The following is a 26283-nucleotide window of genomic DNA, read 5'->3' on the forward strand; positions in this document are numbered from 1 at the left end:
AATGTGATGATTCAAACTTGTTCAGAGTTGAAAATGCTACAACACAGTCATTAACCAAAAATGTTGCTAAAACTTTAGATTCCTTTTGGTTTATATCTCAGATTTTACAAAACTTTACTAATGAACAAAAGTTCTCCTTTTTTTACCTTTGCCTCACAAATCCTGTTGAGTGCAGCAGTAGGTGCATGGTTCATGTATTTGCAGTAAATTAAGACTATTCTTAATTCTTTCTCTCCTTTCTTTGGAGAAAATTCTTCTTCTCCAAAAGAACAGTACCAAACTAGCTGGGTTTAGGCACTGCTTTTTTTGGCAGGATTGCCGTTGGATGCTAGGTACTAGTCAGGATACATACATATCTTATCTTTTCCTATCTTTTGTTACTGATTGAATAACCTTTTACACTTCTCTTAATAGAATTTCAAAGGCAGTTTTGTTTTCTTAATCTCTGTTCCATGTATGATGATGCATGAAGCTTGTGTGTACATCTGTTACAGGCACAAAGCAGTCACGGAAGCCATGGGGAATAGTTAGCATTGGCAAAAGAGAGTTTATGTAGATATAAGTGGCATACTCTGAAGGTCATAATTAGTGAGTTTTGTAATTAAAATTTTGTCAACCTTCAAAAAAATGTCTAGAGGCAGTGACTCGTTGTATACAGTGTCTGCCTCTTTGAAATACAGGCCTGCTAAGAACGGGTGCAAAAATCTTTCTAAAAAGCTCCCGAGTCCTGTTTTTGAGAAAAGATGAGGCAAGAGATGACTTGAGAGGGAAATCCCCTTAGAGTATGTCTAAAGCAAGCAAATGCGTTATGTTCAAATATTAGAACTGTAGCACTGTATTTTGCAAGGCCTATTTCCCCGTTATGCTAATTCTGATTTTTTTTTTTAAATAGTAGCATCTAGTTTATGTTCAGTATTATTATCTATGTATCAGGATAGGCAGTTAGCTTTTCAGGTAACTTTTCAAGATGTTTAGGTAACTTTTTGAAGATATCGCACACACTACGATTCCTTAAAGCTCCTGAAAATGCCCTTGAAGTCAGCCAGGATTCTCATAAACTTAGAGGATTGGGTCTTTAGTAAATATTGTAATAATAATAAAGATTAAAAGTAAACTGATGTGCAAAGGAAGAGATTTTTTTTTCTTCCCAAATATTGCTTAAGATCTTTCCCTATTCTTTGATGTTTTCAGTAAACTAGAAAATACACAAATACACCATCTTTATGAAGGGTCAATCTCACGGTATAGAGTCATTTAGTTACTCTTGTGGAAGAGCTAACATTAATGAAGTAAAACTCAGACTAAAAGTCATCTTTAGAGCAATGGAATGGCCTTTGCTCAGCATAATGGACTCAGACCTTTACACAAACTTATGGATATTGATAGAAAATAGAAACAAAATATTTTGTCATATATTTTCATGTCCCAGAGGACTTGATATATTTTTAGATTTAGTGTGTCTATTATAGTAATTTTATGTTTGTTCTTCATTATACCATTTTTTTATTTCTTTTGACTCATGTTGGTTTTCTGTTCTTATTTTTTTCTGTAATATGAGGGCCCTTCATATCAACTTCATTTGGAAAAGGATTACATAGAAGTGGTTTTGCATACCCTGGTTATATAACTTTTTCACAAGCATACTTTTAAGGCCAATAATTTCACCTTATTACTTCTGCATTGGTTATAAAATATGCATAATCATTAAATGTTTGGAGTAATGTTGTAGCTGCAACTTGAGTAAACTTCCATTTTTTTAAATCCTCCTTTTTAATTAGTTTATAAACATCTTTAATGAAACATTGTACTTCCATGTATGACTTAGTTTTGAAAATTTGAATTGGGTGCACCTTTTTCTTGCCTTCTTGATTGTAGTTACCTATGTCTTTACCTGTTTAAAACATTTTACAATAAATTACGTGTTACAGCTAAGAAAAAGTTTGCCATTTTCTCATCTTTCATGTATTTCATCACGAGAAGAAAAATATACAAAGGTAAAATGGACTTTGTGTCATATACACGAGTGAGAAATATTTGGTCTGATGTAGGCAAATCACAAACTGATCATTATAGCAAACACATTTGATAAAATTAATTATGTTTCTAGGTTCCATGGTTCCTTTCTCTATGCGGATTTTACATGCTGAACTTCCTCAGTACCTAGGTAATCCTCAGGAATCACTTGACAGACTGCATAGTATGAAGATAATCTGCGCCAAGGTAACAGCTTCTCTGTGCACTAACATTTCTTAATGTTTAAGAAATATATTTTATTGTCCTTACAAAGAACATTGAGTTTCAATGATGACATTTTTTACTCCATCTTCATACAAATAAGGAACTCAGTAATAGAAGTAATTAAGTGCCTCTCCTCTCTGATAGCTCTGACTAAAATGAATAGAAGAGAGGGCAACATAGTTCTCTTGCTTTTGTGTTTTTGCCAGACGAGGCATGGAGGACAGTAAGCAGATGTGTTTAGGGACAATTTAGGAAAACTTTCTTCCCTCACTCAGCTGTGTCCAGCTAGCTCAAAACACAGTTGTTAATGATCTTGATCCTTCAAAAATAGTCTTGATCCTTCAGAAATAGTCTGAATAGCTGGTTTTGGAAACAACAGTCATTTGGGAATATAAATACAACCTGCTGAGTTTGGTTTGGGGTTTTTGTTTTGATTTGTCAAGTGCTATAATACAAAATTATGGCCTAAATTGTAACATGGGATTTGTCAGTGCTGAAATTAGAATGATGGTGGTGTGACCACTAACCTTATTCACTGAACCAAATACCCTGACGGTTAATCATTCATCCTTAAATTTTTTTTACAGAAATCTTTCCCAAGTAGTCTAATGTAACAGTGACTATGAATGTTGCAATGTGGTAAACTCTAGAAGAAATGCAACATTATTGTTTTACTACGACACTTGGAAGTTCAAAACTGTAAGATAAATAGATGTGATTAATGTTTATTTTTAGTATCCCATGGAAGTTTCCTATATTTACTCCTAAAAATAATGTGGGTAGCAGAAGTGAAGGGATTTGATAATTGCCAATTGTGTAGCTATAACGGCCTTACATATATAAAATCAGCTTGCTTCTAGCACAGTAGTGACTAGGATCACCAAATGTTTAGAGTAAAAACAAATCAGTCCTTTGTATTATAAGGGAAAAAGATGAAAGGTTTAGCTAATGAGAGATGAATGTGGTATTTGTTATAGAGTTGGAAAGAATTGATTTGGAAACAGTTGAGAGAGCTATCCAATTTGGCCAAGAAGTGCTACTTTTTAGCACTTCATGAACGCTATTATGTGTTCGTGACCATCTCATCTAACAATGTTACTGGCAGGCTGTTCTCTCCAGCCTTTTCCATCAGTAGTCCTCCATTGGAAGTAATTTTTTTCTTCTAGGAAATGTCATACTCCTCCATTACAGGATTTCACAGTGCTACTGCCATTTGCCTAACCCAGTCTGCAGCAGAACAGCTGTTTCATATCTTGGTTTTATGTGATCTGGTATTAAGTGCTGCGTTGTCTCCTCTCAGTCATGAAGGTGCCACTAAAACTTAACCGGTTTCTAAGTTCCTTTATCTTGTAACAGAGAGAGAAAATTGTATGAATGTGAGCAAGGAAGTGACTGCTGAGTGGGGTGTTCATCAAGCATCTGGCTGATTATTGAAATCCCCATATCTTAGTTACAGTGTGATCAGCCATGATTCTCCACAGATTAAAGATTATTAGTCAATAGAGGAATGAAAGAAAAGGAAATTTGCTCCTCCCACCCCTTTCTTTATTATAAGACCTTAAAGTCATCCACAACCTTGAGGTGGCTCTGCTGCATGCTTTTCCTTGAAGTGCATATCCTTAGAGCATACCCTGTGTACCAAGGAAACTTTCAAACTATAATACAAGATTTTGTTTGAACATGAATGAGGCTGATTATTTATTTAAATAAGGGAAACTGGATATGCTAGAGAAGATGAGTGGAAATAAAGAGATTTACAAGTTAATATATATGTATTTCCCTGCCTGCTAAGTTCTTCAAGAACAGGTTTGTTTACTCATGTTCTCACTCCATCAATTTCTAGCGGCCTAGGTCACTATGAATTCTGTGTGATCCCCTGTGCCCTTGGGGAAAGCTTCTTTGAGGCTGTCTGTCTGTATGGCTTCCACTAGCTTTTCTGAGGAGTCCCGAGTTCTCTGCACTTGCTGTTGGTTTGTGGATGGCCATCTCTTTCTCTCTGCATTCCTGTGTCTGAGTTTGCAAAGTTTCTCCTGGTTTAGTGTGTTTAATTGTGGGCAGAAAAAGAACAATCTCCCTTTGCTTCTGACAACTTCCACTAGAGCCAGGATACAGTAGCCAGGACAAGCCATTGTCTGTGCTGATGGATGCTCCTTTTTAAAGTACAGTACACAGAAAACCATGAACAAAAAAATAAAAGGTACCATCCTTCACAAGGGACTATTTCTGTTTAGTTATTCCAGACACCTCATTGCAGATTACTTCATTTGTTTGCATTCAATTAAATACCTTGTCTTTTGGAGCAATTCAAAGACAACTATAGAAACAGGAGTGTGAAGAAGGACAGCTTGTAAAGATAAATATGTTTTTAAAATACAGTTGTAAATTGGTGATAATTTAACTGTTTGAAGTCAGGGTTGATAAATTGAAAACATTGTGGATAATATGTGTTTTGATTTTTGTACAGAATGCTATTTGTTGAATAATCCTGATCTCACCTGGAATGTTCAAGAATAAAATGCATAATACTTATGAAAACCCGTGGCATAACCAAGAAAATAACATAAAGGATGTACACTCATTAGTCTTAATATTTGTATGTGACGCTTGGGAACCATTTGGGTTATAACAGAATTAATTGGGGAGCTTTCAACCAAAAGCCTCTAGTGTTTTACTTCCCTATTTTAAAAAGTGGGAAAATAATCTTTGGTCATCCGTATTTACAGAAGGGCGTAGGAATAGTCATTATGTAAATGAGACGATCTTGGAGTCATAAAAGCTAGAAGAGAGAAAAGACCTATTAGCTCACCTAGTCTATCTCTCTGCAATGCAAGGTTGTTTTCGAGTTTTTAATGAGGCAGCCTACCGAGCTGAGGCCACATCCCCTGGGAGGCTATTCCAGGCTAATGCTAATGCATTCTTATCATAAGAAAATTTGTCTTCCTCTTTTGTTTCTCTTCTTTAATGTAATGGTGTTGTTTCTATCTGATACCTCTTTTTAACCTGCTAAATTCCCTCTTGTTTTTTGTTGTACGCATTCTACAGGCACTTGTCAACTCCCGATTAGCCGTTTGACTTAAACATCTTAACCATATTTATTTTGTCACTATTTTGGTAGCTCGGTCTCTTCAGCCCCCATCTACTTACGTATTTCTGGTACCTGAAGCAGCATTGGAGGCGGAGTGCAAAACCCATAATTTTTGTTTTCTTTGTATAGGCAATAATATTTTTACCTTTTCCAGTATTCCTGCAAATTTGTAATCATCTCTGGGTGTAGGTGCAACATTTGGGAAAAAAATAATCTGTAATGCCAAATGCCTGTTATAACTTCGGGGAGAAATCCAGTGAAACTGTTACTGTCCCTGTGTTATTGCTGGTCTTCCCAACCAGCCTCAGTGGCTTCCCATGAATTGCCTCAATGAGTTGTCTCCCTTGAAATAAATGCTCTCCAAACAGCCAAGCAGTAAGAGTAACAATAGCAATTTAAATGGCAAAAGGCTTTGTTTTTTTCAAGTATTCCTTTAGAAACATAGGTGTGATCAATTTAGTACTAATGCCGCTGAGGACATGCTAATAGTCGCTTACCTGGAGATGAGAATGTGAAAAGAACAACAACCATGCTTCAACTAAACACCTCCTCGCTGTACCTAAGCTTCCTAGCTGATCAAGGGAGAGCTCTTGGAAATACATCTCATAGTGTAGCATATTTTACTTTTTAACCCTAATCTTTCGAGTGGCAGAGCTGTACTGGGCTCTTCTACCAGGGGGGTGGAGCAGTGGCAAGTGGGTTAACAGTCCAGCTTCCTAACAAAGCCTCTGCAAGTCTTACCTCTGCAACACTTTTCAAAAATACATCGTGCCATTTGTCCATCAGCTACTCCTCCTGTAGTTCCACCACTCTGTTCCTCCCTGGCCCTGCCATACGCACTCTTCCTATCTCCCGGTCTTCTGTTTCGCTTCCAAATTGATGAACTTTTCAGCCTCTTTTAGCTACTGATTGTTTTTGCTTTGGTGGTGCACATAGCTTAGTGGTTAACAGTATACAGGCGATTGGTAGGGAATGAAACAGAAGAATCGGTGAAATAATACTAGCCAGTAAAGCTAATGAGTGTGTATTTATAAATATTCAAAACGAGGAAAAGCATAGGTCATACATAAAACTGATGTTTAAAGTCAGTGGTAGAAGTGTTCAATCCTATTTCCCTTTATGTCACAAACAACAATGTTTAGAGCTATTCCATGTGGTATTGCTAGAATAAACATTTTACCATCTGTGGAAAAGTGGGATGAAGGGATTTGCTAAAATTAAATATTTCATGTCATCTAACCCAGATAGCTTACACTGAGGAACTACCTGAATCATTATTAAATTATTAATTATTATTAAACAATTCTTGGAAAACTGGGGAAATACCCAAATATTGAAAGACTGCAGATAATGTTCCTATACTTAAGAAGGGCAAAAGGAGATAAATCTAGGGAATAAACCAATTAGCTTCAAATCAGCATTGAGTTCTGTTTTAATTACGTTGAGCTTGAGGTGATGGCTAGATATCCCCAAGTAATGTCACGGAATGGTTAATGTAGTACTCTAATTGTATGCTGATATCTAATTTTTTGGTTATTTTAGTGAGCGTGTTTTCAGAGAAGGGCCATTGTCTTTTTGAAAAAGACAGCATGTCTCGTTGATGAAGGGATCTTGTTATGTTTAGGCCATTTCAGGAGTGAGACCTTGGAGCTTTATTGGGAATGAGAAGTGGTCACTAGATGTTTTTCAGGGGAAGAGGAAGGTTGTGGGTTTTAGACTGGCCAGAAAATAGACCATAAAGTGGGTTTGGTTTATGGGAGATAAGAGTGGAAATTTTTTTCTCTAGCAGGGTGCCTCATTACACACTAGGCATTTAACACTTAAATGTGGTGCTTTGGTTTCTGTGTGATTTCTAAGTGGCTACGCTGCTTTTAAAAGTGGGACTGAGATTCAGTCTCGCAGGCGTGCCACGGCGATCTCAGAAATTGCTACCTAGCCACTAAGCTGCAGTATCTACTGGTGTACGCTCCTAGCCTCTCAGAATTTGAGGTAAGGCAACTTAGCCTAGTCCTCTGTGAACAAGGTTTATGCTAAATCATATTACCTTGAATTTGTCACAGGCTAACAATTCTTATCGGGAAAATTCCCCTGGCTCAGCTGGCATGTGGTAACTGCTGTCATTTCATCATGTGTCTCTCCTTGCTCTTAAGTTCCTTGTAGCAAAATTTATGGCACTTAACTTCAAGCTTTCGCTGTAGACTGTGAAAAGAGCTTGGCATCTCTTAGGGCAATTCCTTCCACCTTAAGATGTCTAAATTAGGTAGCATGAACTCGCTTCCTGGAGGTACCGATTGCTCCTCATTGGCTGTAGAAGGCACCAACACGCTGTCTGAGGCCAGATTAATCCTACCTGTCTTTACTTTGGAGGTTTTCCTGTGTTGTTTTTAAGTGTTTGCTTACAAAGCAGCGAGCACAATTTAAATGCTTTGCTGGTGTAGGAAAAAACAATTACTACTTACAGTGACAGAAGCTGAGTGCTCTGTGTTCCGAAGTGCGCTCGGTGCTCCGAAGAGGAAGCGCCTTGTATTTCCCTAATTGGCTAACCACTGCGGCTGATTAAAGAGCAAGTGCCTGTAATGGTTTTTTGAAGGAAATCTCAAGCTTTGTTCTACAACCAAAGTTATAAATCTGTAACAGGAAAAATGGGGTGATCTGTGGGAATCAGAAAACAAATTTGGAGAAACTGTAATGGGATTAGAAAAAGGAAAGTTGACTTGCATTTCAAATGGAACCTTGCATACTTATTTTAAAAGTGCTTAAGACACAAACTTCATTAAGTATACATTTTCGTTCATCTAATAATACAACAAATGTTTCATTTACTCAACAATTTACATGATTTAAAATCTATAATAAATAAAAAGAAGCAATAAAACCCAAACTTTGAGAAGGAAATTGCAGTAAGAACTAAGAAGAATATTTCATTAAGGACAAAAGGATGAAACCAGAGCCCACACGTGGCGGGGAATGGGGGGAGTCATGAGGCAGTGGCTTTCTATGAAAAATCAGTTTGACTTTCTTTGTGATCATTAACATTCATTCTCTGGTGAAGCATATTCCATGTTTTGCTTAACAAAATGTGCATGTCCCCAGAGTGTGCTGACATTTAATGTTCTGTAAGTATCATAAACCTGAACTCTAACATCCTTCTAACGTACAATGGCTTTCTTCCTTTGTGCAATTGATTTAGCTATGGTAATAGTCAGTAATTTTGAACTGTACCTAGGTGAAGCATTCCTGCCTGAATTGGTTTACATGTAGACTATCAATTGTAGATAATTTGCATTTAATATATAGTGCTGTTTAAACTCACGTTGGTTACTTTAAAATTTGCTACAGATATTAGAAAATTTGGAACAAGGCTTAGCTGAAGATGGAAGTATGACTAACATTACACAGGAGAACAGACAAGGTAGGTATTCTTTAAACATTTTTTTCACAGGCAGTGTGTTTTTATCGCTTGTCTAAGTATGCCAGAAGTTTTCACAAGAGTGCCCCAGAGTTGTTAAAACAGTATTTTTGTAATCTCATACCCTGCTCAGCCTCCAAAATGATACACCTTGTACTTCTATTTGCTGGAATTAATTTCACAGTTTTGCCCTTGATCAAACCGATGTACTAAATCATTTTTTTTTCCTACTTAGAAGAAACAATGAACGTGGGTGCTATCCTTCAGTGATGAATATATAAGCGTATTGCTGTCGCGGTTAGATGGATGTTTCATCTTAGGCCTTGGCTGACTGGCTCCTCTCAGTCCTCATGTCTGAAATCCACTAAAATTCTTTAGATCAAACTGCCGTCATACAAGGGCTACAGTGGCCTAGGATGTGGCTACGTAGATGGCTGAGTCTCACTGTACCTGCGTGGTACTTAGACTCCTGAATTACCTAAGTCACTTTTTAGGATAAGATTTAGATGATACTAATCTACGTCGTCATTTTCATGATTTTGTATGCAATTATGTTTTTTTCCTGTTCCTTCTATCTTAGTTGTTTAACTTCAATAGTATAGGATAAATTTCTGCATTAAAAAGGCGTCATCCGGGCAAATTAGTTGTCCAAGCATTCTGGGGTTTGAGTTTTTTGACAGAATTTATACTAATGAGGTCATTTGAGTACACTTAAGAATTGGACAAGAGGTGAAATCTGGGGCATTGTTACGGATTATGCAAACCACTCATGGTGCCTAGCAAGTTAAAAACATCATACTGAGAAAACAAACCTTTCAGCTTCAGCTAATAGTCCAAGGAAATCTTACCAGCTTCCTTCTAGGATAACGTTCAGCTGGAGGCTGTGGGAAGTAAAAGTCTGCCTCTGAGACAGGAAGAGGCGGAGTAGAGCTATTAACAGAGTTAAAACATTATTCTAAACAACTCCCTAAAACAATGTCTGCGTGGAAGGGCGCAGACCTGTCTGAACTCTCCTGCCTGATCTTCAAGTTGGCTGGAGGTAAAGCAGCTTTAATGTGTTATTGTACTTGACTTAATACACCATCTAGGTATGTCCTAAAAAAGTGAGTGCACATGTAGCCAGTGTGTATCATAAAGGCATTTGCAAATATAGCCAAATGAATACATTTACTATTCTCAAAAGTGTTAAGAGAAATCATCTGATATTGAAGATTTATCCACAGCACTCCAGTTTCTGTTCTTTTCTCCTTGTATCTACGTATTCTTCTTGCCTCTGTTCTCCTACCTGCTTTTCCCTGTTATCCCCTTTCTACCCTCATTTTTGTCCTTGTTATCCTCACATTCTTTTCCTTTTTACCCCTTTAAAACCAAGACACTTATCCCCCTTTAAGGTACAAGAACTTTTTCCCAGCTGTGTCATAATCCTGCGGCCTGCAGTCTGTTTCACTCCGGAGTTTCTGGCTCCTTGCTTTTCCTCTCTGCTGCTGCTTTAGAGCTGAGATGAGCTCAGGAGGAGGCGTAGTTAGAAAAGCAGCAGCTAGTAGTTACCTAGGGACAAGGCTGCTGAAAATTTGGAGAGATCTTCATATGTCTGCTGTGCAGCTGCCTGTAGGTTTAAGACTGCCAAAAAGCCCGTGGGACCTTTGCAGAGAGTGTTGACTGCTATTGTCGGTGGAGGTCAGCCAGGTCTGCTCCCTGTCTGCTTCTTCGCTGCATTTGGAGCTCCAGGAGGCTGATAATGGGTTTGGTTTTTTTCATGTGAGACTAGCTGAAGCAAACCTTATTAACTTTATGTGAAGACAGCCTTAATTCATTATAGGGATTATGCTTAGCATGTAATTTCCTTATTGCTGGTGTAAGAAGGTGACGCACCAATCGACTTATCATGTACCTCTCCTCCGGTCTGGAACACAGTGCCAGTTTTTCAACAGGCAGAGAGATTTAGCATTGCACCACTTGCCTGGTAACGCATTCTATAAGATGCCAATTTTGCAACTTCACGGTGCGCAGAGCTCCTATGGAAACGACTGGCGGTGTGGAGTACGGAGTCCTTCATAAATAACAAGGAGAAACAAATGCTTGGAGTGGAAGCATGGCTGCATGGACCTGCAGAGCGGGTTTCAGGCATTTCAATAACATACAATGATCAGCTGTTGGGTTTTTGATTTTGTTCATTGCTTTGCAGGTTTTCTTTAATGCCTTTCTGCTAGTGCTAAAGAAGCCTCATCCCACAGGGCTACGGCATTTCCAGATCAGGTTCCTGTTCAGTTTATAGCACAGACTGAAGACACCTGGTCTGTCTGCTTTGCAGTCCATTTTGAGAACCATGGGTGGTGCTAATGCATTGTTAACAGGAAACCTAGATATCTCCACTGCAGGAATCAGTATTTAGTTTGTTGTCACCTAAGTCCTAAAAAGCTGAACGTGGTTACCAAACTATGAGCACATGCAAAAAGGAGAGGTTAACATAAGTGAAATAATAAAGGAGTTATTTAATTATGTCCAGGTTTTGCAGATACCCACAAGGAAAGATGAGAAATGTTGCATAAAATACTTGCTCATGGTTTACAGCATCCTCTCTGTTAATAGCAGTAGGAATGTGCAGTCAAGGGGGAATTTCTAAAACAAAAGCTAGGAGTAACAAATGATTTTAAGGTACAGTGGGTTCAGTCTTGGGTGCCACATTATGCTCCTGTTGACAAAGATAATTTGGAAGTATTCGTGGGTTGGGGTTTTTTGCTGTGTTGTTGGAGAGGATTGAAGGAGTTTTCCTTTTTAGGAAGGAGCGTAGACATTTCACCAAGCTCTCTTCTTATTCGTAATGGCATTTATGTGTGCTGAAAGAATTATCTATGTGACCTGCCATGCTTTCATCAGAGACTACGTTATTGATACAAATGAGTGGTCTCAGTTATCACAATCTCACTGAAATAGCCTCTTCCCTCTTTCCTCCCCCCCTTTCAAATCATTACAGTGACCTTGACAGCTGATTGACTGAGATACATTCATTTTCCAAATGTACTGCATTAATACTCGTAATGTTTATTTTTGAGGATTAGAGGAATATTTCTAGCATTGATCTATGGTGCTGTAACACAAGAGAAAATAAGGATCTGTGTGAACCATCCTCTTACAACATCAGGAGTCTGTCTGCAAAGCAAGAGAGAGAAATCTGCTGCTGCAGCTTTTAATGCCTGCAAGCTCCAGGAGCATGGGGAAAGCAGACAGGCTTGGCAGATTTTTTCCAGCATATCTCTAAGCCAGAGGCAAGCACAAACAGTCCCAGGCTCAGACAGTTCTTGCCCTGCATGTTTTGGCTCTGGAAGGACATTTTAGCTATGTTTGATTTTTGAGTTTGCCAGATTTAATGCTGTAGATTACATGTTTTTAAACTGATGCTCATTATCACTTGAATCTTTTTACGCACCTTTTGTTCTGATAATGGAAAATGTGTGGCTTCTTTTAGCGTTTAGTATTTGGCCTGAGCTCCAAGCTGAGCGGCTGTCGATGGCTCTGCATTGTTGCATCGTGTATGGTCCCCAGAGCCGCCTGAGCAATTCCCTCGGAGAGATGCAGAATTTTCCATCTCATGGTGCCGTGTGGCTGAGAATTAAAAATTCTAGACTAAAACCCAGTGGTGTTAATGAGGGGGATCTTTCAAAATCGTAATTCACAGGACCAATAATTGATGGCAAGAAAGAACCTCTAATTTATTTGTGCGAATTCACAAGCTGCTCTTACTTTGCAGCCTCTGTTCAGCTGTGGAGGTCACGTCTGGGCCGGGTGATGTACTCCATGGCAAACTGTCTGCTAATGATGAAGGTACGTGGGTGGCAGCAACTGCAGAGGTACCGTATATTCCGGAATAGAATGTTGGAGAAAGTGCCAGAGAATTACTGGTGCATAGATAAGGGAAGACTACCTGACTGTACATGGAGGTTTTGCTTAGTGAAGAATTAATTAGACTTAATAATGTCTTATTAATAGATAACCATTTGCAGTAATGTTCTTCGGGAACATATCTGTACTTACTTCTCCCCAAATCATCCCGGAGAACGTGCAATAACAATACAGAATTTGCATTTTTACATTGAATTTTTCAAACACTTAACTAAATGCTGTAATTAAAAGCAATTACGTGCTCTGTCTTTTTCAAACTGTGCACTAGGAATGTTGCTCTGTTTGTGAGCATTAATAATACTGTAGCCTTTGTATATGATCTAGAACATCTAAATACATCCTCCCTTGTCAGCTTATCTCGATTGTAAGATATCTTCTTTCAAGTATAAACCCTCACTAGTGGGTAGTGGCGGAAGAAAAAGGAATAAAAGCAAAAGTGACTAGCTTCCATTGTTGGGTTTTTGCCCTTGATTCCTCCTGACTTTTTTACCAGTCCTCCATTTGGTGCAATACTCAGCTTCTCCTTGTATTCAAGAAGCAGAAATAAAACAACTTCTGCCCATGGTCAGGGAAACAGAGATATTGCCGTTCTTGCAGCAAACTGCTCTTTCCCCGAGTTTAGCTGTACTTCACAAATCAATTAGCAGCAGCAGCCTCGGAGCAGAGCTGTCAGCGGTATAATCTTCAGGGGCCAAGATTTGCACTCCTTGCTCCCTGCCCTTTGGTTGCCCAAGGTCATGCCAAACCTGACCCTCTGATATTTACGAAGCTATTTCCCAAACGGGGCTTCATTCTTAATATTACAATACCCCCAAAAACATGCATTTTTTAGATAAGATCCAGTTATCTAAATACAGCTTTACATGAAATGGAATATCCTTTTCTATGAGAATTATGGAAAACAGAAATTTGTGTTTATAATGATATTGCGATCAGAACATTTCTCTCTTGAATGGAAATAATTGTCCCTTAAACTGTGAGGTATTTTTAAGAATTAGTAATCATTTGTGTTTGAAGTAGAAACTTGACATAGGTTCAGTTTTTAAGGAACTTTTCTTTTTCAAAAAGCAAGTGGAGGAAAGCAAAGTTGCCATCCCAAACAAAGTACAATACATAAATTTTCCTAAATCCTGGTAATATATTTTTTCAAGAAGTTTACTTTGCTTTTGACTGTGAATTGTTTTTAACATTTTCAGTTCTTCTTCTCATGTACATACAAATCCACCTGCATGCATAGTTTGCACCTTTCTTCTGCTTTGGTCCTTTTAGCGCTATTTGCTTCTAGTCATAGAAATATATTTGTGAATACTAAGTATTGCCTTTTGGAGATGGTACTTCAGAAATGCTGCAGCTCAGATACTTCTTAAGACTAATTGTATTTAGGGCCTATCTCACAGTTGTTAAGTCAGAAATTTATGGTTCCACAATAACTTCGAGATTACCCACAACTGCTGGTTAATGCGTAATTACTTCCATGTCAAACTTGCATTTCAGTGCATTGGTTGCGGGGTAGTCGTGAGTTGCCCAGTTTTCAGAAATACCCCTATGTGGAGTACTGGAGAGTTTTTAAGAAAGATTTTTCAAACATAGTAATGTTGCAGTTAAAATCATAGTAAATGAAGTTAACTTTTCTGCTTATGTGACAGATCCTCTCTGAAAGAATTATATTGGCTATTTATAAATGTAATAATTTTTAAGACCGTTCTAACATGCAGCAATGCTATAATCATCATCTCCACCTTCTAGTCAGTATGACATCATTTCTTCAAATAATTTTCAAACACACTTTTGTTAATTCTCATGAACAATTATATTAATTGAACAGATTTCTACATATGTATAATTTTTTGTTGCTGTTGTGTACTACACTTTAAAAACTGCATTTGTTTTTATTCGAGTATTTCAAGCGTAATTTAAAAAAAAAAACAACCCACAACTGATCTCATTCTCCAAGTCAGTGCCGTCTACTGCCATCTAGTGAACGTTTACGATATTGCAATGTGGTCATGTTTGATCCCCAAGTACTATTGGGTGGATGGAATAGCTTATGCTATTAGTAGATTAATAATAATAGTTTATTAAAGTAAAATTACGCGACATTGGTATAAAAAAGAAAAATTGATTATTGTATTTTTACTAACCTCTTTCTGTGGCCGAAAAACTTCAGTAGTATTTAATAACAAAAAAAAAATACTTTGAATAAATGTTAAGCCTATAACTATTTAAATCTATTTCCATTATTCTCACCTCTAATTAAGTTTATTTCATGTTATCTCTCTTATGCATTACTTACCTGACTCAAAGAATTCTGTTTATGTAGCACAATGATTTTTGTCTTTTTAAACACAGCCTCATTAGTTTGACAGCTAAACATCTCATTAAATTCTGGAGATGGAGGGGTATATTGTTTGGGAGGTAGTGAGTGAGGTGCAACGAAGCGACTCACCCAGACTTGCGCAGGAAACCTACAGTGGAACAGGAGATGAACCACACATCTCCTTTACCCTGGGACCATCTTTCCTAGGTCCTGAGTTCAACTGCTGCGTCCCGTTATCTGTGTGACCGATGGTCCAGTTCGGCAGCGGTGTGAGGCAGTCTTACTATGTGGTCTTTCCCTCTTCATTCCCCTTTCTTTGTACAACCTTTCTTAAATGTATTCTAGCTTCCTTCCGTGCGCCACTGTTGGACTTAACCAAGTGACAAAAACACAGAAGTGCTGGATCTCGGCCGTATCACCTGTATTGGCTTTTCCCATTTCATGTGAACAAGGGGCAACTTAAGGGAGGAGGTGGAAATAGAGCAGGAAGGGAAGGGGAGACCACGTAACGTGTGTCACTGTAGACTTCCGTTTACAAGAGCTGTGGCCTTAAGTCACTATGGAAGCGTACCCTGAATATAGGAGCATGAGGGAATAGTCATTTAAAATGCAACTGAGGCTGTGCTTTGCTTCATTTCAACAACCTAATTGCAAAACATCTGTCATTTTACTAAATCACCATGGAAGTGTCTTGAAAACTTTTTAAGTTCTTTTCATCTGAGCTAAAATTGTTTTTGACATTCTCTTACCAGACTTTTACCTCTCTGAGGAATAAACACTTAAGTACTTTCCATATATATTATAAATGCACTCTAATTAAAGGCACATTTTGCACTTTTTTAGATTTCTTTCAGTGCTGTCTCAGCTTTTGTAGAACTTGCCCTTCGTAAAAACAAAAGCGTTAGAATTGATTTTAATTTGGGTCTAATACAATTAAAACTGTGCAAAGGAGGAGGTAACAGCTTGTACTAATGACGCAAGGGACTGATGCCTAAGGACTTTGGTTCCTCTATGATTTAAAGGAGAAAGACTGCGTGAATCATCATGTCTTTTGCCTAACTGTGCTGCAGTACTGTTCTTTGGATTCGTAACACTGTGAGTCTCTGCCTTCATAACCCTTCCACAGGTGCACTGGATAGAGAGGGAAGGTGAGTTATCCCTGTCCTCTCTTCCCAAAATATAGTATTTATGAACTATGCACTTTGTATAACTAAAGCTGATTTTTCGTGTGTAAGGTCTATTGCACCTACTGTCAGCATTCTACATATCATGGTCTTTTATGCAAATTTCTAAATATCTCATAATTAATATTTTAAGTACTTAAAATATTGTCACTGGTGGTGACAATGCAGTGACCATGAAGGCAAATACAGTTATACCGCAGTGCATTAAAGGAAAAACAAACCCCACTTGCCATTTTTGTGCAAGTAGATCCAATGGCTTACTAGAACTATTTTGGATGAGTATATTTAATGTTAGCACCAAATTTTCTTAATAAAAGAGATACTGAATTATAAAACAACAGGCCAACATTCGCATCCTGAATTGGGTAACTTCACTCCTTCTTTTGGGATTTTTTATGAAGGTGTGGAAAATCTGAAGGCTCACAATCTTTAGAAATTAAAGAAATCAAATTAAATCAGCCCCACCTTTAAGTCTTAAGATCACAAGCTGTAGTCATTGGGTTTTTTACTGGCAGTGCCTGATACGTCTTACTCCTCACAGCCACAGCTTGTATCAGCCATGACTTCGCTCCTCTGGGAGGGTGTCTGTTCACCATTCTCACAATTTTTGATGTCACATTAGCAAACCTGGGAATGAAAACAAAGTCTTTAGTAAATGAGAGCAAATCTCATCTACTTTACAGTGTCCTTCTTCAGAAGGAACTGTCAGACAGGATGCTTTTATAACTTACCATGGAATAGTATCATTCTGTATCACGTGTAGGATACTCTCGAAATCTGGTAGTGTCAGGGGAAAGAGTATAAATGCATATAAAACTCGCTGTGGAATCCTGGAGTAACTACAAAATGAGACTGATTTATTTAGAAGTGGGCCTGGACATTGCGATAATGTTTTACCGTTTCTTCCTCGGGCCATCCTTGCCTATACTTAGGGGTGGTTTGGACATACATAACCTAGTCTCTTGTCATCTCCTGTAAGAAATGGGTCCCATTCCTGTGATAGGTACTGCAAGGCATGGGATAGATAAGCACGGCTGCTCTGTGCTGCGCTGTCATATGGAAACAGGGTGCCATATCCCCAAACACGGTGCACAGACTCTTAATGCTTCACCTCTGCTCTCACATTTTAGGAGGTGTGAATGTTGACATACTCCTAGTTATAGTGCATGTGCTGATGTACAGTCACTTGATCACAGAATCACAGAATGGTAGGGGTTGGAAGAGATCTCTGGAGATCATCTAGTCCAACCCCCCTGCCAGAGTAGGGTCACCCAGAGCAGGTTGCACAGGAACGCGTCCAGGCGGGTTCTGAACGTCTCCAGAGACAGAGACTCCACCACCTCTCTGGGCAGCCTGTGCCAGTGCTCTGCCACCCTCAAAGGAAAGATGTTCCTCCTCATGTTTAGATGGAACTTCCTATGCTCAAGTTTGTGCCCATTACCTCTTGTCCTGTTGCTGAGCACCGCTGAAAAGAGCCTGGCCCCATCCTCCTGACACCCACCCTTTAAGTATTTATAAGTGTTGATAAGGTCCCCCCTCAGTCGTCTTTTTTCCAGACTGAAGAGACCTAAATCCCTCAGCCTTTCCTCATAAGAGAGGTGTTCCAGTCCCCTAATCATCTTCGTAGCCCTTAAGAAGTTCCTCCTCATGTTGAGGTGGAATTTCCTGTGTTCCAGTTTGTGCCCATTGCCCCTTGTCCTGTCGCTGGGCACCACTGAAGAGAGTCTGCCCCCATCCTCATGACACCCGTATAATTGATAGGGAATACAAAAGGAGAGGAGGGTTTGTTTGCCTGACGAGGCCAAGTCCATGAAGCCCCCTCAGTATGGGCCTCCAAGACTTGGCTGCTTGTTCCTACCAAGGCTGGCTGCTGCCTGCCCTGGGGAGCCTGTGGTGTCGTAACTGCAAACAGTGCCCCCTCCTGCAGCTGCTTCTGGCCGAGACTTTTCTGCAGTCAGTTCGTGCTAAGCTGTAAACTAAGCTGACAGAAGCACCTTTCTATCAGCTTAACTGCCTGATCTCCCGGGAGCTGTTCTGTTCCTCCATCAGTTTGGGGCTGTGACGGTAAAGCCCCCGTCCCTCGTGGCTCTGTAGCCTAAGCCTGAGAGCGCGCGTGAGACCGAGCGCTGGGGAAAGGTCAGCCTCAGACCGCAGAATGGAAGACATGGAGCACAAAAGCTAGCATTTGATACAATAAAATTATTTCTCCAGTGGGCACATTTTAGGCTTAAAGGGATAAAATTCACTGTCATGGACAATCCTTCAGATTTTACAGATTACACACCTGCAGGTTTTAATAGCTAATACAGCATGGCTGGGGTTCCTCTAAGGAGCCAGTTCAGAGGGTCCCTATTCCGAGTTCTTTATGTCTGCCTAACACAGTGGGACTCCATGATCAATGAAGTCCTTTAGTGTGAGCTGTTACAGTGAAAAATTGAGATTTTCCTAAGTCATAAATTCATGAAAAATTTTGGTAGCATAAACTTCATCACATTTGAGTTCTGAATGCTAAATAAATCAGCATTGGCCTGTTGTCTTTGCTCTGAACTCTTTCCATTGCAAATAATAAGCATGAACGTGGCATGGCATACTAGATTTGCAATAAATAAACTCTTAAGTGTTAATAATTAACGGTTCAGAATTAATTCTTATAGGCACAGTATACAAATTGTTTGCAAAAGAAAGGTCCTGCAGCGTGCCTCCTGGGCTGTTTAAGTCAGCCTCTACTATTACAGGGCGTGTAATTTCTCTCATACACAGATCAGATTCCAAAGACTTCTGATTTTTTGGGTGTACAAAACAATTAGTATGTTCCAAATGGTGACCCGGTGCATGGGTCAAGTAGGGTTCAATCCTTTTAAGTGTGACCTCAGTAAAAGAAATTCATTACGCCTGCGGCACATTGCCTCCTCAGATTAAGCAGCAGATGAAGAAAAAGCACCTTTGCCAGTAGCTGTGATCGCATTAGAGACAAGTTAAATGAGCACTATAATTTGACCAAGAAAAATGGTAGGGTAGAGAGTATCCCAAGACACCTGTGCAGTTTTGAAAGATTATTCTTTGATGTCTTTTGCTTCCTAACACCCACTACAAGTTCTTGTATTAAGTTGAAGGGCAGTACTGTCAGCAAGCGCCAAATTAGTACGGCACAGGGGGTCTTCTGTCTTTGCGTATGCCTGGCTTTTATAACCAAATGCAGGTTTTCTCTGCTTTTGCTCTGGATTGTTCCAAGATGCCATAGCTGAGGCTAGTGCAGTCCTGTGCCCCGTGAACGTATCCCCTACGCGTCTTCCAGTCAGCCTAGAGTTTCTCATGTATGCCTGCCAAAGACCACGTAGCCAGGTTTAAAAGTCATTTACTGCCCAGATCGTTGAATTTCTGCAGTTTAACCATGAAAGAGCTGGGTTGCAGTAGCCAGTCACACAGGCGTTTCTTTCCTGTGGGAAATTGGACCATGATGTTGTTTAATCCTCTGTCGCTGGTCGTTACCTGGGGGGCACGGTTGCACGGCACCTTGGAGCGGGCAGATCTCAGAGCTGCCACTGGCCAGCACAGTCTTTGGGCAGGTGTAGGCGCAGGTGTCACTTGCAAAGCTTCCTGGCGTTCAAAACCAGCCCACCCCTCACTTAGTTTTACCCCAAATCAGTTTTCTATTCAGATTACCTGCTCGTTCTCCTTTTACACAGCATGGTAGAATGGAGCACGGGTTTGAACGGAGGGATAGAAAAGGTCTTGTTTCCCTCGGCAGCAGTGCTAGTGCGTCATCTGAAAATGTGCCTGAATTGCAGCTTCTGTCACATGATATTTTTCACAAGAGCACGTACACAAGCGGTTCCCAAAGCTTCGGAGCATAGTTTGTTAAAGCATGTAAATTACACATACACGCGAAACGTGAGACACTTCTCAAGTGTGCCTACCCCAGTCACACCTAAGGCTTTTGGCTTTCATCCTAAATCATCATCTAAGATGAAAAGTAACTGTTCAGATTTTTTGTTCTGGGCATTTAGCTACAAACAGAATATGATCTAGTTGGCGAAAAAAAAAAAAAAAAAAGAAAAGGAACATCCCCTGTGCATGCAGTTGCAGTAGAGCTGAGTAAAGACCAATGTAGTCAACAACTAGTGCCTACTGTGATAGATGGAAATTCTGTCCCACTGACAAGTTGCAATTACTTTAATTCTGTTTGAATATGTCTTTAAAAAGAAGGCAATGTAAAGACTGAGGAATGCTGAGCTTAAATATCTGGTCCTGTGCTTTTCACCCCTTAGGACTACGTGCTTGCTGTAGATGCCTATCGCACCGTCGTCAAGTACTACCCACAGCAAGAGCCTCAGCTGTTGAGTGGAATTGGAAGGATTTTTCTTCAGGTATGCATTTTATTCTAAATCTGCTTGGTAATACTGCTGTTGACGGCTATGTAGTGCATAATTGTTGCGTTTAAAAACTGTTGCCTGTATCAAATTGTAGAGGCAGTGGTCAAAACATAAAAACTTCTACCATGTGGTATTAGCTAAAATTAGGAAATATAAAGCGCCTCTATTATTAAAAGTATATGCATGTGCATTAGTGAACAAAGAACATGCCATAGAAAATTACGCTAACAATTTAATCAAAGAACAACATTCTCCTTTCCCTAAAAGTAACGGTAAAGTTCCCACTGACTTCAGTGAGCCAGAATTTCACTAAAAAACTCATTTCTCACTGCCTCAAACTGCATGCAGCGCTCAGACACGCTGTAGAACTGCCGCCTTCACCTAGAAAACATTTAAGAGTTTCCTTCTTTTATCCAGGTTATAGCCCTGAGAAGACAGGGAGCTTGGTTTCCAGGCAAACAAACTTAAGCGCATAGTATGTTGGAGCGTCCTTGTTAGAGAATATGATTATTTGAGGTTAACAGAGGAATTTTCATTTTTATTCCAAGTGCTAATAATTATTATTAGATACTATAGTCATGTTTTCTGAACTAAGTTAAATAAATTAAGTGATGGAGACCACTTTAAAAACGTACCCTTTTAATGACTAATTAAAGCTAATTCTTTCTTTTAAATGTTCTGCCAAAAAAAAAAATAGTAAACTGTTTCGCCTCTGTGGAAAAAATGAGAATTAAAAGTTTGGCAGGTTTACTGAGAACATACAAGATGCTGCTAAGAAATGAGAACTCTTCATGATCACAAATACGGTGTGATTAGTCTCAAAGCATATTATATTTGGACTCATCAAGCTCCCAGTGGAGCAAAATGGTAGTTGTTTTAGAAATTTATTATTCTCATGGTTAGGGACTTCCTTCTAATTTCCAGGCTAAAAATATTTGAGGGCGGATTCATTTACACTTGTGCCAGCATTATCCTTTAGTTAAATGTAATTATTTTCTTGGTGGTTTACACCTTTAGTGGTATTTATAGGGAGAAATTGTATCCTTTGTCATTTTAAATGAATGTATAAGTTTTTAGAATGAATGTTTGTTGTGTTTGAGTCCAGTTACATCTGAGAGAAATTAATCTGTTTCATTAGATAGAGTATTAATGGGTATTCCATAAACGCTTTGGTAGATGGACAGTTGCATCTTTGAGTGCAATGTTCAATTGGATCATCCCCTAAATGTAAAGAATAATCATTTCTTGTCAAGAGGGAGGTCTTGTGGTTAGAGGTAAAGCAGTCCCTGTTATATTAGTGGTGTCGGCAGGGCTTTGGACACTGCCGCTGTGATACTCCCATGAGCAAATTGGGAAGAAATCTAGATGAAACCTTAAGATGGATGTTTGCCGTGTCTGAAAAGTTTACTTGGAAAGTCATTCGCTGGTAGACCAGAAGGACTTGCTAGATGATCTTTTCCACAAGGATCTCTAGGGTTTGCAGTGTTTGATATTTTTTTTAGGTGCTTGTATGATGAAATTAGAAGCAGGCTTGTAAAATGTACAGATGATACCAAGCTGGGAGTGGTACAGACACTATGAAGGGTAGGATCAGGATGCAAAATAATCTTGACAAGCTGAGAAACTGAAATGTTAAATTGGCTGTGATTCAAACAGCAAAGGCAGAATACTACCAAAGACTGGGAGTAATACGCAAATACACAAAATGGGAAACAGCTAACAAGACACTGTTCTGTAGGAAGGAGTTAGGCTAAGGGTAATCAAACTACGCATGGGTAAATGAGTCGGACTTCCAAAATACTGTAGCATAAAAGCAAACTTCATGTTCACATGGGAAACATAATGTAATTCTTCCATTCTCGCTGCTGGTGAGAAATAGGCTGGAGATCAGCAGGCACTCGGGGACGGTGCGAAGTAAGAGGAGAGAGCGCAGAGAAGAACAGCAAGAATGATCAGAGAATCCAGAAAGCATTATCTGTGAGACAGGGATGAACACTGATTTGCTTGAAAATTGATTCTCATTCTAGAAGAAGAAACATAGGAGAAAGTGCAATAAAAAATTTCAAGTGTGCTGTTAAAAAAGAGGAGTTGTACTGTTCTCCCTCACCACTACGGATAGGACAAAAAGTTGGCGTGTGGCAGCAAGATAGAGTGTATTTTCTAATACTAAGGCTATTTAAGAATTCTGGAATAAGTTTCGTAGGGAGGCTGTGTAATATTCACCATCAGAGAGCTTTAAGGAGACTTCAACATATTTGTCTCAAACATTTTTGGTAATGTTGGTCCAGTTGTTGAACAAACAGGTGATCTCTTGAAGGCCCCCTGCATCTCCTGACCTGAGGGCTGCCCGGTTTCCGTGGCTTTCTGCTCCTGAACTAGTTTGTTTTACTCCTTTTGATAGATTTATTTTACCCAGTACTAAGTTCTTTCTTCTTCCATCTCTAATTTTATGAACTCTGGAGTCAGTTACAACCAAAGAGCCAAATGAGGGGCCGGGCCACCCCTGCCATACAGTCTATGAATGTTCTACAACCCAGGGCTGAGAAACACTGCCTTAGATCGAACTGCGCACGCTTTTGGGGTTCTTTTCATGATCTTGACATGGCTCTTTCTTTGAATACCTTGTTTGATAACAGACGTTACCCAGTCAGCGTGGTACCGAACAATTGGATAATAGACTTTAATAATGTTTTCATGGTCCTATCCTTTGTAATAGATATAATCAAGTTTCTTATTGTGGTAACTTTCTTAACGATTTTACTGTCTAGATTGGAGACATAAAAACTGCAGAAAAATATTTTCAAGACGTTGAGAAAGCGACTCACAAGTTGGATGGACTACAGAGCCAAATTATGGTTTTAATGAACAGGTAGATAATTTAATAGCTAAATGAAACTTTAAAATACAGTTTTGCAAAGTATGCATTGTGAGCATTAAACTACCCTTGAGACAATCCCGTTCTCTTTCTCTCTTTTATGTAACTACATCTGTCATAAGTGGGACTGAATGGCATGTAGACCCAGGAGATCTGTATTACTCGGTACAGTCACATTATCCTGGATTGAAATTGTGATCCTTCAGTTGATTTTACAAAGCTTTTTCTCATTCTTCCAGGCATTGCATATTTTCACTCCGCTTTTTCAATATACATTTGCATAAATAATTCTTAGGAAAGGAGAAGCTATTTTGGACCCTTACCCTACAGTCAGATCTCCTGGTAAAGTTACTGCCCGGTAGTTTCAAAGAATGCTGGAATACGTGGTAGTAAATTGAGCTGCATGATGATGGGGGGGGGCTCACTTTGTAATGGTTAGCACATTGGCTTAATAAGTTTAGAAAATACTATTCAAAAGTGCTCTGAAAATTATATAGCATGGCTAATTTCATGAAGAGAAATAATTCCAGGGACAGAGTATCTGAATTTAAATTAATAAAAACACAATGAAGTCTGTTGCTTTGGTAGGCAGAATATTTAATAGCCACATGATCCAAGTTGTCATTCCATTTGTCTGTAAATCAGTGTCTCCTTGCTGGTTGTAATTACACCGTGAAGAGCAAATGTCAGAAACTCTCACATCTATAACAGGAAAAATAAAAAATTGTGTCCATTCTTTTTAAAATGTATTATCACCTTGGGTTTTTGAGGAGAACTCATTCATATATCACTTACTTTCTAGAGCATTTCTCCACCTTGGTCAGAATAATTTTGCAGAAGCTCATCGATTTTTCACAGAAATTTTAAGGATCGACTCATCAAACGCTGTGGTAAATCTCCAAATTGCTACATTTATAATGAACACCTAAATTATTCTCGTAATGTTTCATGCGTGGATTTAATTAGTACCCAGAGTATGCTCAGAGCTTTATAGAAAAATTGGATGTGGCATGTGTGCCAAAGGGGTTTTAGTATACATGAGGATAAGATGCAAAATGGGATGGGAAATGAAGAACCAGTCTATATGAAGGGCGTGAATACTTAGGCATGCGTGTAGAAATTCCAAAACATTATGTTTTATGGGATATTCGCAAAAGCGCTTTTTTTTTTTGCTTTCACTGTTTTTAGCGTAGACATCCATGTCAGAAAAAGAAATGGCAGCTGCCAACGTATAGAAGATTAACTTGATTTCACACAACACTGAAGGGATATTTTTAATTTTAAACATGACATTTTTAACACATTGCATATCAGAGCCTTGGATTCCCATCGCAAGAGGAGAGCAAAGAAGAGCTGTTTATTTTCTTGTGGGTTTTCTGCATTTGGCAGCTTTCAGTGCATGGTCATACAAGGGTGTCGCTGAGAGCGGAGGCAGCTTACCACCAGCAGCCTCATCCGAGGCCATTTAAAGACGGAGGCGACTGAGTTTAAGAAGCACATGAACTGCATCATTCTGCAGGCTGTAAAATAGTAACATATTATAAATCGCACAAAATCAGCAAGGTTTCCTGAAGGGAGGGGAAAGGAATTTTTTTAAAAAGGCTGTGTCCTTCCTTTATCTGCAGCTTTCAGAATGTGTGAAAGTTTCTGCTGCTAAACATGCTATATGACTTTGTACTGTTGGTATCTTTGGGTAACTCATAAAACCAGTTTTTTGTGGAAAAGAAAATAGAACCTGACTTGATCGTTTATGATGTATTTAGACTGCCCTGTCTATCTGCTGCATTTACTTGAAGTCACTTGTGGATGCCTTTGTGATCAGATAATTTCTTCCTGTTGCTTCTGTGGATCTTCTATATGTAAGCCAGGGAGAAGAACGCTTCTGAATATATAGTGAAGTCGTTAAAAAAAAACCCCAAAAAACTATGAAAATGACAGCTTGCAGAGGCTCGTGGAGTTCCTGAAGTCTGTTTCAGTTGACTTTCAAAACTAACTGACTGGTGTCCTCCACTATTTATATTTTGGTTTAGACTCTGTCTTTTCGAGTTTCAGCTCTTCGAAGTCAGCAAGGTCCTACTGGCACAGGATGAATCTTGAAAATACCACGAAGAAAAGGATTGGATTGTATGACTGATAATGTATTTAGTTACTTGCACACACACATGCAAAACAGCAGTTCTTAGCACATAGTAAATCTGTTGTAACTCCAGAGGCTAGACTTCTTTTTTTTCCTTCTCTCTCATCACTTCTAAATACATATATAGAGAGATATATATATATACACACACACTTATTTATTTACTTACAATATGTTTTTCTCTAGGCTAATAACAACGCTGCTGTTTGTCTTCTTTATCTGGGAAAACTAAAGGATTCCCTCCGGCAATTGGAAGGAATGGTTCAGCAGGACCCTAAACACTACCTACACGAGAGCGTCCTCTTCAACTTGACAACTATGTATGAACTGGAGTCATCTCGCAGTATGCAGAAGAAGCAGGCACTTTTAGAGGCTGTAGCTATCAAAGAGGGCGATAGCTTTAATACTCAGTGTCTCAAGTTAGGATAGATCATTTCCAACTAATTTTTTTTCCAGCAAGGCTGATTTTTTAAATTGTATATACTCTTGCTAATGTGTAAATGTGAAATAAAATCTATTCAATTATGAATATTCAGTGGCATTACTGCAGAATCTGTTGTCTGTAACTGTGCTGACCTACAGCCAGATTCATCCCTACAAGTCTATTACTGTTTATTTATTCGTCATTACAGTGTACTCTATATATATACACACTCGGATTCGTTTTATAAGAAAAACTGAATTTGACCTTATATTGTCTTGATGATTGTTACAGTTTTTCAGTGATTAGTGAGCAAATCACGAGCTAATTTCATCAGCTAAGAG

General features: G+C 38.9%; 1 protein-coding gene across 3 annotated transcripts in view; it reads left to right on the top strand.

The window, feature by feature from the left end:
• The window catches only part of TRAPPC12 (trafficking protein particle complex subunit 12), a 51738-nt gene extending 25695 nt beyond the window's left edge, over nucleotides 1-26043 (top strand). For 2 of the 3 annotated variants that reach the window (XM_063330419.1, XM_063330420.1), the window contains exons 6-12: nucleotides 2108-2220; nucleotides 8663-8735; nucleotides 12481-12554; nucleotides 20402-20500; nucleotides 23275-23375; nucleotides 24184-24271; nucleotides 25705-26043. In XM_063330419.1, coding sequence (XP_063186489.1) covers nucleotides 2108-2220; nucleotides 8663-8735; nucleotides 12481-12554; nucleotides 20402-20500; nucleotides 23275-23375; nucleotides 24184-24271; nucleotides 25705-25947 — 791 coding nt within the window. In that variant the 3' untranslated portion in view covers nucleotides 25948-26043. The remainder of the gene's footprint in view (nucleotides 1-2107; nucleotides 2221-8662; nucleotides 8736-12480; nucleotides 12555-20401; nucleotides 20501-23274; nucleotides 23376-24183; nucleotides 24272-25704) is intronic. The other variant, XM_063330421.1, reaches the window with a different exon arrangement.
• Nucleotides 26044-26283: the final 240 nt, after the last annotated feature.

The sequence above is a fragment of the Chroicocephalus ridibundus genome, chromosome 3 (genome assembly GCF_963924245.1).
Source record: "Chroicocephalus ridibundus chromosome 3, bChrRid1.1, whole genome shotgun sequence".
Taxonomy (NCBI): Eukaryota; Metazoa; Chordata; class Aves; order Charadriiformes; family Laridae; genus Chroicocephalus; species Chroicocephalus ridibundus.